The sequence below is a fragment of the Protopterus annectens genome, chromosome 8.part0, assembly GCF_019279795.1.
Source record: "Protopterus annectens isolate FY-2018-M chromosome 8.part0, PAN1.0, whole genome shotgun sequence".
Lineage (NCBI taxonomy): Eukaryota > Metazoa > Chordata > Ceratodontiformes > Protopteridae > Protopterus > Protopterus annectens.
The window spans coordinates 1361930087-1361944283 of NC_056741.1; the positions used below are offsets into that span (position 1 = coordinate 1361930087).

At 38.3% G+C, this 14197-nt stretch overlaps 1 protein-coding gene across 1 annotated transcript in view; it reads left to right on the plus strand.

The window, feature by feature from the left end:
- The first annotated feature begins 445 nt into the window (after positions 1–445).
- The window catches only part of TRAPPC4 (trafficking protein particle complex subunit 4), a 112573-nt gene continuing 98821 nt past the window's right edge, over positions 446–14197 (plus strand). The window contains exon 1 of the mRNA XM_044080941.1: positions 446–651. Within this exon, the coding sequence (XP_043936876.1) occupies positions 477–651 (175 nt within the window). The 5' untranslated portion in view covers positions 446–476. The remainder of the gene's footprint in view (positions 652–14197) is intronic.

The window sequence follows — 14197 nt, forward strand, 5'->3', positions numbered from 1 at the left end:
TTGCCGATTTTAAAATTCAAATATCATTGGAAAGACGTACAGGAACTTGTGTCAGTTACAACCCTTCTCAATTTCATCATTGTATATTTTCTTGTCAAATAACTAAAATCACGTCCACAATTCGTCAAGGCAGGTTATAATTCCTTTTCTGTATTGAACTTTCTTTAGTTTTTATTATACAGTTTTATATTAAATCACTTTATAAAACCGTTAAGGAAAACAGCTATGTATACTGCTTGTTTATGTTCAGATATTTTATTATTTACTGGGGTGGTCTAGTTACGAATAAAGTAAACTTTAATAAATGTCACACTTTTCACAGACTAAAACACTCAATCCTTGAATACATCCAATGTAAGCATAATGTACAACAGAATGGAAAACAATAACAGACAGTGCATGCCTGTATGACGGTCTGTGGAAGACTACAAATCCCGTGAAGTTCCTGGTGTGATTTCCGGTTTGCTCAGAGCATTATGGCGATATTCAGTGTTTACGTAGTGAATAAGGCTGGTGGCCTGGTATATCAGTACGACAACTATTCTCCCCGACTGGAAGTGGAGAAGACTTTCAGTTTTCCGTTGGATTTTGTATTAAAAGTGCACGATGACCGGCTAATCGTAGCGTTTGGCCAACGTGACAACATTCGCGGTGAGAATACTAGTAATGAAGGATGGGCCAACAAAAATTATTTTTTGGGGGGTATAATGAGCTGTAGCTGTCATTTGGCGACAAGGTGACAGTCCCTCGTGCACATTGTTTACATCTAAAAATAATAGCTAATGTATGTGTATGAAACGTATACGTTTTGTAAACAAGGGATGGTAACGGTCAGATTATTGACTGCAAAATAGTATTAGCATACTTCTTAACTATTCCTGATCTAGACTCAGAATGTATCCCTGTACCTCATAACCTCTCCTAAAACTAGTGACCTTTGAAGAAAAGGTGGTGAATTACATTTGATAAATAATGACAATTATTAGCGATCCTTCAGAGAATGCATATCAGTCTTCATTTTCTTATTATATTAGTGCCTTAAGTTAATAGTACTGATATTTTAAGAGTCCTTGATTATTTCAGGATTTACCCGTGATTCTGTTGAGACGTGTCTCTGAAACATTGAGAGCTGTGAGTATTAGTATTAGAATCACTTAATTATATAGTTGCATACCAAAATTGTTACAACGAACGTGGGTAGATTTTCTCTGTATTTATCTTATTTCAAGTGTGTTTCAAGTTGTAATTAGCTAGCCATGCCTCCTGCCATTAAGTTTTGTTGAAGCTGATACTCTTGTCCAGTAAAGTGCAGTATGAGTTTGCCCTAAGTACCTGGCTAGTCCTCCTGCATGTGGGTAGCATAGCGATAGTTTATTTCTCCCAATATGTAGATGTAGGCAAAGATAGAAGTGATACAGTTTTCCATTTACATCTTTAGGTCTCACTGAAGAACAGAATAGAAATTCCCAACACCAAAAATTGCAAGTGTATAATTTAAAAGATATCCAGCACTGTTGTTGTGAGAAACTTTGCTTTTGAGGACTTTGTCTGGTTATAGGAGCTGGATGGTCGTGGTGGGTGGGAGTAAGTGTTTTTTTTTAATCAGCTTCCCCACTACAAAAGGGAGGCTTGGATTTCCGCCTTTGCTCTGACGTGCTGCTGGTGGTAGTGGCTATGCCATAAATGTGTGGCAGATTGCTGTTAAAATTTGACATATAAGGGGGGGGAGGGACACTGTTTACAGTGATGCACATGATGGTTAGTAGCAATGCCCAGTGACATATCAAAAAAAAAAAAGGAATCCTCTAACAGGTCAGTTTATGTCACAGCTGCTCCACAGTGATCTAGTTCCCATTCCCAACCTGACGATTTAGAGTTTGCAGCTGGAGGGGGGAAGGGGGTTAGGGACACTGAGATAAAAGTAGTGGCAGTGAACCTACAACAGCTGATGATCATTTGGAGGGCACACAAGTGGATCCAAAAAACTAATAAAGTTGATGGTTTATTTTTCTGTACATGGTAGCACATTTAAAAAAAATAGTACCACAGAGATTGTTTACAATGGCCATAAGGCCAACAGCATAAGCATGTTGAGCCCAAGTCTGTGATTAGCTATCAGAAGGTGTGTGTTGCAGAGCATTACTGCCCTCACTGTGACATGGTTGCCTATATCAGCTACCACTGGTGAGGTTAGAGCCATGCAAAGGGAAAAACCCTATGGCTGTGTGTGGAGGAGTGAAGTAGTAAGACTGATTGCAGGCAACAGGAGAGAAAAAAAAATCTTTCTACAGTTTTTAGCTTTTGGAATGGTGAGATTTCTCTTAGAGTTTTGTGTATTGTGCAGTTAGGTTGTCTTACTTTTCATTTTCTCTATTTGGATTGCTGCATGGGGAAGTAAAGTTTGTATGTTTTTATTATACATGGTCAATAAAAAAAATAAAGACACACAAAAAGAGGGCACAATCAAAGCATCTCCGCCTAAGTAAACAGCACAGGTACTAACCACATTAAAAACCCATTTGGACATTTGAGATGCAAGTAGTAGTTCTGTTACCACCGAGTGTGGGAAGGGATTTAGTGTAATTCTGTAAGAACAAGGGGGGGGGGCAAACATAAACCTGTCACTGTACAGATAGACTTTGGCAGACTAGGTATAGCAGTAGCCAAATAAGTTTCAAGGTGTTTAAATTATTTAATAAAGAAAGGAGTAGCCTTGTTTTTCCGTATTAAGTAACAGTGTTCAGATAGATACAGAGACTTCAGTGAAGATGATTTTGCTGAGAGAGGGGGACTTGGGAAGTTAATCTGTTCATCTTCCCTTTGAAAAGATTGCAGTGGTAGCAAGCTGAACAGGGTTGAACAGGCTTGCCTTCTCTGCAGTGACAGTCTCCAACTTATCTTTTGGAATTCCCAGGCAAGTTGAGGGATGTGGTCTTTTCAGTATGCTCTGGGTTTTTTCTGTGGTCTCTTCTCATTCAGTGGTGTCTGGTGCACTTCCTGTGGGTGGTGTCTGGTACCCTTCCTGTGGGAGGTATTTGGGAGCATTCTTACAAGATGCCTAAGCCACCTCAGCTGAAAAGAAGTGGTGACAATACTCTGAGGTCATTTAGGATTGCTGAGTTGAATTCCTCACTCATGGAGGCATGAGTCAGTCTGCCTGGGGAAGGAATCTTATATGTGTTTGTTTCTGATTTCACTTTTCTATTACTATCCAAACTGTAGGACCATTGTTAAGGATGAAGACATAGACTGAGTGGTAAATTGTGAGCTTTGTACTTTGACTTATTTATTGCTTCAGCATTAGAGTACATTACAAGACCTGTGGTACTGTCAATACTGCACACATTTCTTGATCAATGTAATGATACTATATAATGTTCCTCTTGAACAAGCTCCGTGGATACTTACACTTCATCACCTGAGATAGCTGCTTTACCCTTCTCAGCAAAGGGCAGTGCCCATTCCCCCAGGTGCAGATCATGATATCACATTTGGAAGAGATGTTTTCCTCCCAGACACTTTACACTCTGTAAACCTCTCCAGTTCACGCTAGGGAATCCTACTCAGTCGACACTAAAAAGACATTGACATCTGCAAATAGCAAAGATACAGCCATTAAATCTCCAAACTGGATACTGTCTCTACTTGGCTGTATTTTTGGTATCCTGTCCAAAAAAACTGCAAACAGGATGTGGAATGAGAGAGACAATTTGTGGAGTCCAGCAACTAACTTGAAAGTGTTTGACAATGCTAAGAATGCTGACACGACTCTCACTTCTCAGTTACAAGGACTGACTATTGAGCAGAAATGGCCATGGGGCCATTACACATTTGTGTAATAAACTCCCAGAAGACTTTTCATGATATCTGATCATGTATACTTTCTCTTAAGTCTACAGAGCATATAAAGACAGTATTGTCATACTGTCCTGGGCCCATGCCTTTCCTTGAAAAGACAGACCTCAGGTTTCAATAAATTCCATATATGCTAGGCGTGAAGTCTACATGGAGTTTACATGTGTGCACTGTGGTGCATGGCGAGCAGCAGCGTGCGCCACCTCACACTGTATATTCATGCCACGCACCATGTCTGAGAGGTTTCATGGCCGGCAACAGTGTTGCTGGCCAGGAAACCATGTAAGCTAACATTGATAGCAATCCTGCTTAAAGCAGAGCACTTAAGGTCCACGGTTTTTCCTGGAATTCCACAGTGATCACCACGGCTTCACATATAGCTCTCAATCCCTTTAGTTCAGCACATCTGCACAAACCTTAACATAATGCTGGGATAATGACCAAGAAATAGGGACATACTTGACATAGATGCCTTATGGAAATGTGGTAGAGGTCCATGATCTAAAGGATTAGAAGTATGAACCTCAATAAAAATATGTATGCAATAATGCAGGTACAATTACCAGTAAATAGGGACATACTTGACATAGATGCCTTATGGAAATGTGGTAGAAGTCCATGTTCTGAAGAATTAGAAGTATGAAACTCAGTAACAAATGTGTGTAATAATGAGTCTCATCAGTCCTGAGATCATCCCAGTGATATGGTAGAAAACCACAAATATGATAAGGAACACATCTGGACATCCTATGAATGTCTGGACAGTTGGGAGGTATGAATTTGAAGTATGTGGTCCAAACACAGTTAGGACGGTATATCAGTAGTGCAGACTATTGTGATATCTCATTCCTGGCATTCTGTACTGAAGCTGTGTAAATGATCTGTAGTGGTACATGGACTGCCATGTAAAAAAAAAAAAAACTCTGGGGGAAGTGTGTCTATTAAGTAGGGACACACAAATGAATTGTAGGACTGAACACAAGAAAAGAGGACAGGTGAAACAACCTAATGTACAACAGATGAGGGCGTGTCAATGGAAGATGGTTGTAGCAGCAACACCAATCGCATATCTATATGGTACAGTAGGGACTGTGCAGTGAAAATGTGTTTATCTGACTCACACAAGGTGACATAACAATGGGGAGGTTGTCTGTGTGAGATAAGCATCCTTACATGACTAATGCAGAGGACATCTATCAGGGATCAGACATACAGTTGGGGTGGGGTGCATATTGTGAAGCTGTGAAAACTGATTTGCCTGAATATGAGTATAATCTCAGCAGATGTCCCCAGCAAGTGGAGCACATGTACAGGCTCATGGAATACATGAAAAGAACTAACCACAATCATGGACAATATCAGAATAATACCACCAGTTATCCCATGCCCCTGACATAACATATGTGATTTAGAGTGATAAGAGACGATTCTGCACAAACATACTTGAACAACTATTATGATACATCCAAACGGTGAGAGTATGGCACTGTAACATCTGCTGGAGGTGTTAGGAGGGACACTGCTATATACCTGTATGTGACGTTATGAGCAATACAGGCTAGTTGAGTGGTGTGCATGGCATTTATATATATATATCTATATATATGTATATAGTGTAGTGTAGGTGATATAGGTGTGGAAAAGGTACTGAGACACCAAGGTTGCAGTGCTTGGGGGGAGGCAGCATCAAGGCTGTATTGTAAATTTGTGACATATTGTTAGATAGGGCCTTCAGTTTATGTTTACACATATAATTTCATGTCACAAACAGGAAATGGACAGTAAACAGCAGTAATATATAGTAGTATTTACTTTTCCATAGCGAAGTGAGCAGCAGGTTTGCGCAATGATTGGCAAAGTGTATGCGCATGCGAGATGCACATTTTCGGTTCTTTCCTTGTCTGCATATAATTAAGCAGTGCCCAAACGTGAGCCTTGAAACACACCTGCTGCTTAACTGACTCTGTGGCAGCATGTGTTGGTGCATTCATGTATTTCTTTTTGGATCCAGTTGATACTGGGTTCAAATCTACGTATAACTAATGTTTTTAAATAAACATACACGAGTGAAACCACCACGAAAAAATACTGCTGTATAAAAGTCCAACTGATTTATTAAATAAAAAGAACGGATGAGCGCTTTCGCGTACCAACCAGTACGCTTCTTCAGATCTTAACATATAAATTTATAAAACCACTTTTATACAAAGGCTCATACTCAAAAATGATCAATTAACCAATCAATTTAACAATTAAACAATTAAATAATCAGTGCAGTACAATAAAGTATACCAGCTTCCTGATAGCTCTGTGAGCTCTACGAGTAGAAAGCACAAAAAGAATGAGACATACCTAAAAATCCTGTTCCTCCAAATAACTGTGCATTCCACAGAATGGTGGAATCAAATAAAATAAATACAAGTAAATAATGAAATAACAATACTTTAAAATCACCAAACACCCATCATTCCTAGCGTATATTTTTCAAAAATACATATATAATATATACGCATATAAAAATAGATAAATATAGGACATGAGGAAAAAATAAAGAATAAAAATACCTTATATACTATATTAATTCATGTGCAAAGTGTCATTAATTAAGCAGTACTCTCGATGAAACAAATTTGTGTTTTATTGCTGTTTATTGTATTATACTGATGTATTCTATCATTGTTAACTTTTCTTATCATATTTACTTTGTATTTCCCTACAATGTAACCTGCATTCTGAAATGTTTGTGCAATGTGTACTATGGATTTGTATTTTTCTGGAGCTTTTCTCCCCAGGACTCTACTGAAAACGGGCTCCTTGCATGCCCAGTGGACTATCCTGGCAAACAAGCTGCAAATAAATAAATATAAAAGACAGTAATTTATAGATTTGTGGTAGAAAGGGGCTGTTGGCAAGGGAAGAGGATTATAATGGAATATAGTTGTATTCCACCAAAACTACTGTTATGGAACTTGAGAAAATTTTGGGAGAAATAGCTTTCAGCAGGGAATATTACTTGTAGGTGGGAATTGAAACTTGATTTGCAATATTGAGGATGTATCTGGAGGACCTAGAAAGGAAAATATGATAAAGGGGGGCTGTTTTTCTGAAGACATAAAAGTATTTTTTTTTAATGGATGATGTGAGTTAAGTAGTAGGAACTCTGACAGAATTTGCATATTATTCTCCAAGGTACAATAACTGAGCTAAAGTAGCTAGCAACTAAATTTCACAGGAATGTATGCATTTGGTTGAAAGCTTTGACACACATCCAGTAACTATTACAGATCATGCACCAATAAAAAAAACAAGTTAAAACTGCAAGGTAATGAAGTAAAAATGACACGCTGGCACTTTCCCACGTACCTGTTAAAAAGAGGGAAATATTAGGAGTGGATAGTAGAAATTATTCGAGAGTTGTTAGGGAAGATAGAAATGTCTTCAGAAGTGATGGCCAGTGAGTGGGATAAAATGAGAATGAAGTTTAAAAATAGGTTAGAAATAAGAGTGAGAGAAATGGTTAAGTAGTAAAATGATTTACTTTGAGGGGCTGGCAAAGGTTAAAGTATTGCAGAATAAGGGGAATCTCACAAAAAAACATGAAGAGGCTCAAATGCAGAGTACTAAAGAGAAACTGAGGGAGTATCTGGATAATATGCATGAGTTTTTAAATGTTGTTGAGCAACTGTTTTTTGATTACTCCAGAGCACAAAAACTTTTTTAGCACAATGACTTGGGTAAAAGAAAGTAGAAAGAGTGGTTGCCAAACTTTGGGATCCTGTAAAAAGAAAAAAAAATAACCAGAAATCCTATAGAGATATAGAGATATTTTGGAAATGTTATGAAAATTTCTATAAAGCAGAAACATCTGGAAATAAAGCTCAAATGGAATTATTTATGGAAGACTTAATTATGCCAAGGTTGGAAGTAGAGGAGGCTCAACATCTAACAGTCGCAGTAGGAGGAGATGAGATAAGAATGGTGATGTAAAATCAATCATCAGGAAAGTCTCCAAGAACATATGGTATTCCTGTGAAAGTTTGGAAGTTAGGAGTGAGGAAAGTGATAAAGAGCTGGAAGATTTTATTTCACAATATTTTAAAAGGAGTGGAAGCACCAGCATTTTGGAAGAAAGCTGAGGTGGCTGTGATACCTAAATAGACTGTAAGGACCCATCAGACCCAGATTCATATGGTCCCATTTCAGTTTTGAACCATGGTTATAAAGTATTTTTCTGTACTAGCTAAAAGAATAGCAAAGTTGTTACCATGATTAATGGATGTGGTTCAATGTATTTTTGTGAAGGGGAGGCAAACATTTGACAACATTAATGAAACGATCCAAAGGGAAGCAGAATGTAAGAAAATACTTCTGTTGTTAGTGGGTCTTGATGTAGAGAAAGCATTTGATGGAATAATTTGGGATTGTATAAGTAGGGCAATGGGGGCATTTAAATTCCAGGATATAATCAGAGGATTATTGGGAGGACCTATGAAGTATCGGAAGTAGGAATTGGAGTGGGAGGGTTCTTCTCTGATAAGTTGTGTTTTAGAGAAATAACCAGGCAGCAGTGTCTTCTTTCCCCTTTGTTGCTTGCTTTGTATTTGGAGCTATTAGCAGGGAAAGTAAAGGACTTGGAAAGTCAAGGATATAATTGGCTTGCTGGTCAAGAAGGGTTGGCTTTATTTGCAGATAGTATTGTTTTGTACCTGAGAAATCCAGAAGGGGATTTCTCAGTGTTGTAGAACATTTTGAGACAGTTTTTTGGGGGTGTGGAATTGCTGAGGATAGTGCAGGGGCTATGGCCATAGATTGTGTACGCACACCTGGGATTTATGGGGAGGTGATGGGAATGAAGAACTTGGGAGTATGGATTGAAGAAGCTTCTGTTGTGGTAACTAGGGATATGAGGAAGAAACTAGACAAAGTACACTACGTAAACTGAAAAAATGGAGGCTGGTGTTGATGGTGTGGATAGTGAAATATAAGCAATGAAAATGATTTTGGTCCTATTAGTTTTATGTACTGGTTGGGCATGTTTTTGTCAATCAGATGAGAAGTTGTGGGCAATAATTGATAAAGACTTGAAGTTTGTCTGAGAGGGGGAAGAGGGCAACAACTGTTTCTTCTAGTAGAACAGGGTGATTTGGGATTGCCCAATTTGGAGGGATGTTTTGGAGCTGCATGGTTGAGGCTTGTGTTTGACACAAGCAGAGGGTTATAGTTGAAGAGGTGGTGATGATCCGGTGGGGGGGGGGTGAAGTGGGTAGAGAGTGGGAATTTGGATGCAGATCTTTGAGGAGGGTGATAACAATCTTGCAGGTTACTGTAGTCAAGGAGTGGAGTAAGATGATGTAGGAACTGGGCCAGCATGCAAATGGAGAGGGGAGATTTTGCCAATAGAGATAACTGCAGGAAGGGATGCAGATGATTGGCAAGAAAGGGGGTGGAGTTTACTGGAGAGGGTGGCAAGGGAACTGAGGTGTTGGGAGTGGGTGGCTGGAGAGAGGAAGGTACTGGAGTGGGATGAGCCTTAGAGGACGTTTGGATTGCAAGCTGGAAACTGCCTTCCTTGCTGTTGGGGATTGATTTCAGAGTGTGAGCAGGGAAGAAAGGGATAGATCTTGGGTGGTGGACTTGCTCTGGTGGAGTTTTGGTTAAATCTGGAGTGAAAGTTGCTGTTGGGAGGGGATTGTTAGTGGGGCATATAGGATATTGCATGATATCTTTAAGAGTAAATCAGAGGAGGTTAGAAAGGATTGGGAGGAGAAACTGGAACGCTAGTTTATGGGAGAAGGTGGGAGGACGTGTATGGCTCCTGGATATGGAATGGAGTCCAAAGGGTTTGGGATCTTTTCTTTGAGGTATTTGAGTGGATATTTCTACTCCAAGTGGGCTTTGGAAAGTTTTTCCTCCGGTGTATGGCAGGTGTGGGGAGTGTTAAGCGGAAGAGTGAGATAGCATGCAGCATGTGTTTTGGGAATGTAATGGGTTTACAGATTTTGCGGGTTCGCTGCAGAACGGTCTGTCAAGATATGTTGGATGAGCAAATTTCTCAACCAAAATAGGTTGGAGAAGTGATGGTTTTGAGTTGAGACACAAGATCTGAGTTGCCTGGACATGGTGAAACCTTATTGGGTGTGATTTTGTTTGCTGCCAAGGGGCAGTTGCTACAGAATGGAAGTCGGAGTCTAATCCAGCTGTATTTGAAGTATTGAATATTGTGAAAGAGAGAGGGAAACCAGAGGGAGTATCTTTGGAGAAGTGAGGGATCAAATTGTATGGAGATAGATGGTAATTATGGAATGGTGGATAAAGAGTAGTGCGCAGGAGTAGTAGTAGTGAGGTTTGGGGGAGGGCAGTAATTCAGCAATTTATGTGATGTTGGACGGATGATAGTTGCAGGGAAAAAAGGGTATGTGATGTATAGCATATGTAGATAGAACTTGATATTGATGTAGTTTGTTTTATGTTGGTATATGTTTTTCTATGTCTTAAGTGATAATTTAATATTTTTTTTTAATTGAAATTGATTTATATGAAGCTGGATCCGATGGGTGTTTACCTACTTTGAGTAATAAAGTCACCGCAGCATTTTTTTCCAGGTCACTGGTCATCACTCTTCCCCCATTTTTAAAATATTAAACAAAACCTTCCAGATCTTTATCACTAACTTCCAAATGAATATCATCCATTCTTGTCCCTTTTGATTGATTATACAATCATTTTATCTCATCCTTTTCTATATTCGCTATTAATTATTGAGCATTATCTTCCTTTTAACCTAGTCCTCCATAATTGTATATTTTGTTTGTTATTTTGGTTTCCCCATTTCTGTTATACAGATTTTCAACATGTGTCTAATACCTTTTACAGGATCTTTGATTATTTTTCCCTGTCATAGACTCCCTAAGTCTGATAACATCCCTTTCTACTTTTTATTGCTCAAGTCTTTCTATTAAGACTTTTTGTGCTCTAGAGTTGTTATAAAAATGCCTAATGGCAATTTTTCTAAACTAATGCATATTTGTCCAAATATTTTATTTTGCCATCATCACTCAGCAGTTGCTCCACCTCCTCTTGTTCTGTGAGATTCTCCTTCTTGTGCAATACATTACCTTTTGGTAACCTGTCTAAATTATATTAGTTATTATAAATATTTCTTTCTTTCTGTCTACCATATTTAAACTCCATTTTTATTTTATCTCACTCCGTAGCTCTCCCTTATGCTGAAATTTCTATATTCCCCCAATAAATCTCAAATAATTTCCACTACCCTTTTCTTAAAGTCCTCTCTTTTTAACATACAAATAGGGCCAAGCCTGTGTCTCATTTTACTTCATTACCCTGCACCTTTATCTTGGTCTTCATTTAACGCATGATTTTACATAATCATAGGATGTGTTTCAAAGCTTTTAATTAGATGTCCATGTTCCTGTGAAATAAGTTCTGTCCAGTCTATCCCAACTATTGTACTTGAGGAGGTCTATATTTAGTGATTGAATGGATCGTTCATCATACATAAACCATTGAAATTCCTTCTCTCAAAAGGCCAAATGTTTGTAAATAAGTTCATCAAATGATCATAGTTGGCCAACATCAAGGGAACGGAATCCTCCTTTTCACCGAATCTTGCTGTTGTGGAGGGGGGGGCTGCACCCCCCACACCCCACGTTAATTATATATACCAACTCCAACATCGCACTACAGTAGGGAAAGGGCAGGTTTCCTTATCCCTACATTACTGGTAAGTACGTACTAGTTCCGTTCCTTTGATTTTGGCCAACTATATTCATTGTTGAACTTCTGAATGATCATTTGGCCTTTCGAGGGAAAGAACTTTTGATGGTCTATGTATGATGAACTACCATTCCATTTGCTAAACATAGATCTGTACTTAAGAAAATATGTAAAATCTGTCAGAGTTCCTGTTAGTAAATTTACATATTCCATTTCAAATATTCTCACATATTTCTTCAGTAATCTGTCTTCTTTTTATATTTCCCTTCTAGGTCTCCATAATACATCCTTACTAATGCAAATCAGGTTCCAGCCCCCACTCATACATAATAGTCTCTGCTGAAAGACAGCTATTTCTTCCAAAATTATCTAAAGCTCTGTAATACTTTCAGTTGGAATATAAATCCATTGTAATCCGTCTTCCCTGTCAAATTGCCTCTTTATTACCACTAATCTATACATTCTTCCATTATTATCTTTATTTTCCTCTGCTGTCATTAGAGCCCTGTTGCAGTCAGTGTTATTACCCCCCCCATTTTCCTTTGAACATCTTAGTCTGCTGACTATCCATTCTGAAATCCTTTCTTTGCCAAATTTACATGCTAATATCTGTCTATATGTGTCTTATGTAACATTGCTGTTTGCACCCTACACTTAATATAATTTGGTACACTTTCTTTTTTGTGTACACTTGTAGTGCCATTTGCATTCCGTGATAAAGTTGATAAGGTAGTTATTCTGGTAAAAAGCTAATGTTTTCACATATTTTGCATTAGAGTTGTTTGGAATATCTGTTTCCAACTTGCAGCTTATGTGCACCTAATGCTTGGCATGCTGATTTTGTATGCAGTTGCTGCTTCTCTTCTCTGTTTGAACCCATGTCACATTTTCACAGACTCTTTGGTTCAATATAGAAACCCCCAAAAAATAATTTTCAACCACTGCCCCTTTTATCTCGCCATACACAGAACAATATACCCTTTCCAAAAATGGATTTACTCCTTCAAATAGGGACAGTTGCCCCAAGCAGACAGTTAGACTTGCAAGTTTTACTTATCTTAAAGTTATGTTTAGTCATGCTGGAGGTGCAGCTTCTCTCTTACACATACAACATCTGCCATATCTCGTGTTTCCCTCCCAGATTTGAAAAAACAAATTGCATGCTCTCAATTCACTGACCTTTAGGTATAAGAAAAAAAACATTGGGTACTTTTTAAGTAAATAAACTAATTTTTGCATTGTTATAGTTCTGCGGTTGCTGGGAATGCAACTGTTCGTAGGTAGTTACTAGGAGTAAAGCACAGGAGACCATTAAGGAGCCTAGCCCAAATTTCCAGTTTTCTCAAACCACACTGTCTATGTGAATTGCTCAAGGTCACTCGGTATTCCAATGAAGGTGGAAAGATTAAAAACACTGTAGCCTGGTCTACAGGAAACCCTTCGTTTGCAGCTCAGTCTTAATCTTATTTGCTAACTGCTACATGCAAAAAAGTGTTACTTTCCTCATTCTCACTTCATTTATTTTCACTGAACTGCTTGCCATTTCCCATATAAGCACTAATTAAGATGTTTCTTCTAAAAATGCCTCAGAGCATATGTACTTATTTTCTGTTTAATTGCCTGAACCTATAGATTTGCTGTCTTCTACTGCAGCATTTGAAACAAAGAAAAACAAACAAATGAAAAATGGCTAACATCTTTACAAATGGAAGAAGCGGCTCTTTTCCTGTGTCAGAAAACTATCATTGTCATGCTTTACTTTAAGAATAACAATGGCTTGTCATCATTACTGGAGTAAAACTGATATGCAACTGTGGAATATAATGATTTCCAGGATCTTTCTCCTATGCGATAGTTGACGCTTGCTTTTTTGCTTTGTCTTGTATTGTATTGTATTGTATTGTATGACATCTTCCAAAATTTGTTTATTGTTGAGCTTTTCCCCACATGCCTCTACTGAAAAAAGGGCCTTTCATGGCCCAAACATTCCTGGTAAAGAAATGCTAATAAATAAATTTACGTTCTCCAGCCTGTTTGCTTAGGGAAAATTACATTGTCTGTTGTGTACAGTAAGAACATTAGTCTGTACTTCTATCTGTGTAAAAACATGGAATTATCATATTTTAAAACGCCAAATATGATTGATACACTTTCACATCCTCTCAGCAGCCCAAGAGCAGGACATTTTAAAGCTGATATGTACAGCCATTATGTCCCTACAGTATAAAGGGTTGCTGTTGAATTGTCGACAGCTTAGGTTGTCAAATGCTTAATCATCGACACCTAAGTGTTGAATGCTTACAATAGTGAACAGCCACATCATCTAATTCTTTCCTTGGGAAAGAATTTTCATGGCTGTTATCGGGGATTTATCCTTTCCTCAATGTAGAGTGATCTCTGAGTTGGTATATTTAGTTGGGGGGGTGGGGGCAAAGCCCCCCACTATGTTTGGGTGTTTTTGTTTATGGATGGCCACTCAAATTCTTTCCCGAGGAAAAAATTTGATGATGTGGCCGTTTGCTGTTATTAGCTTTCGATGCTTAAGTGTCGATGTTGTAGGATTTGACAACCTAAGCTGTCTATGTTATGATATAGATGCAGTATA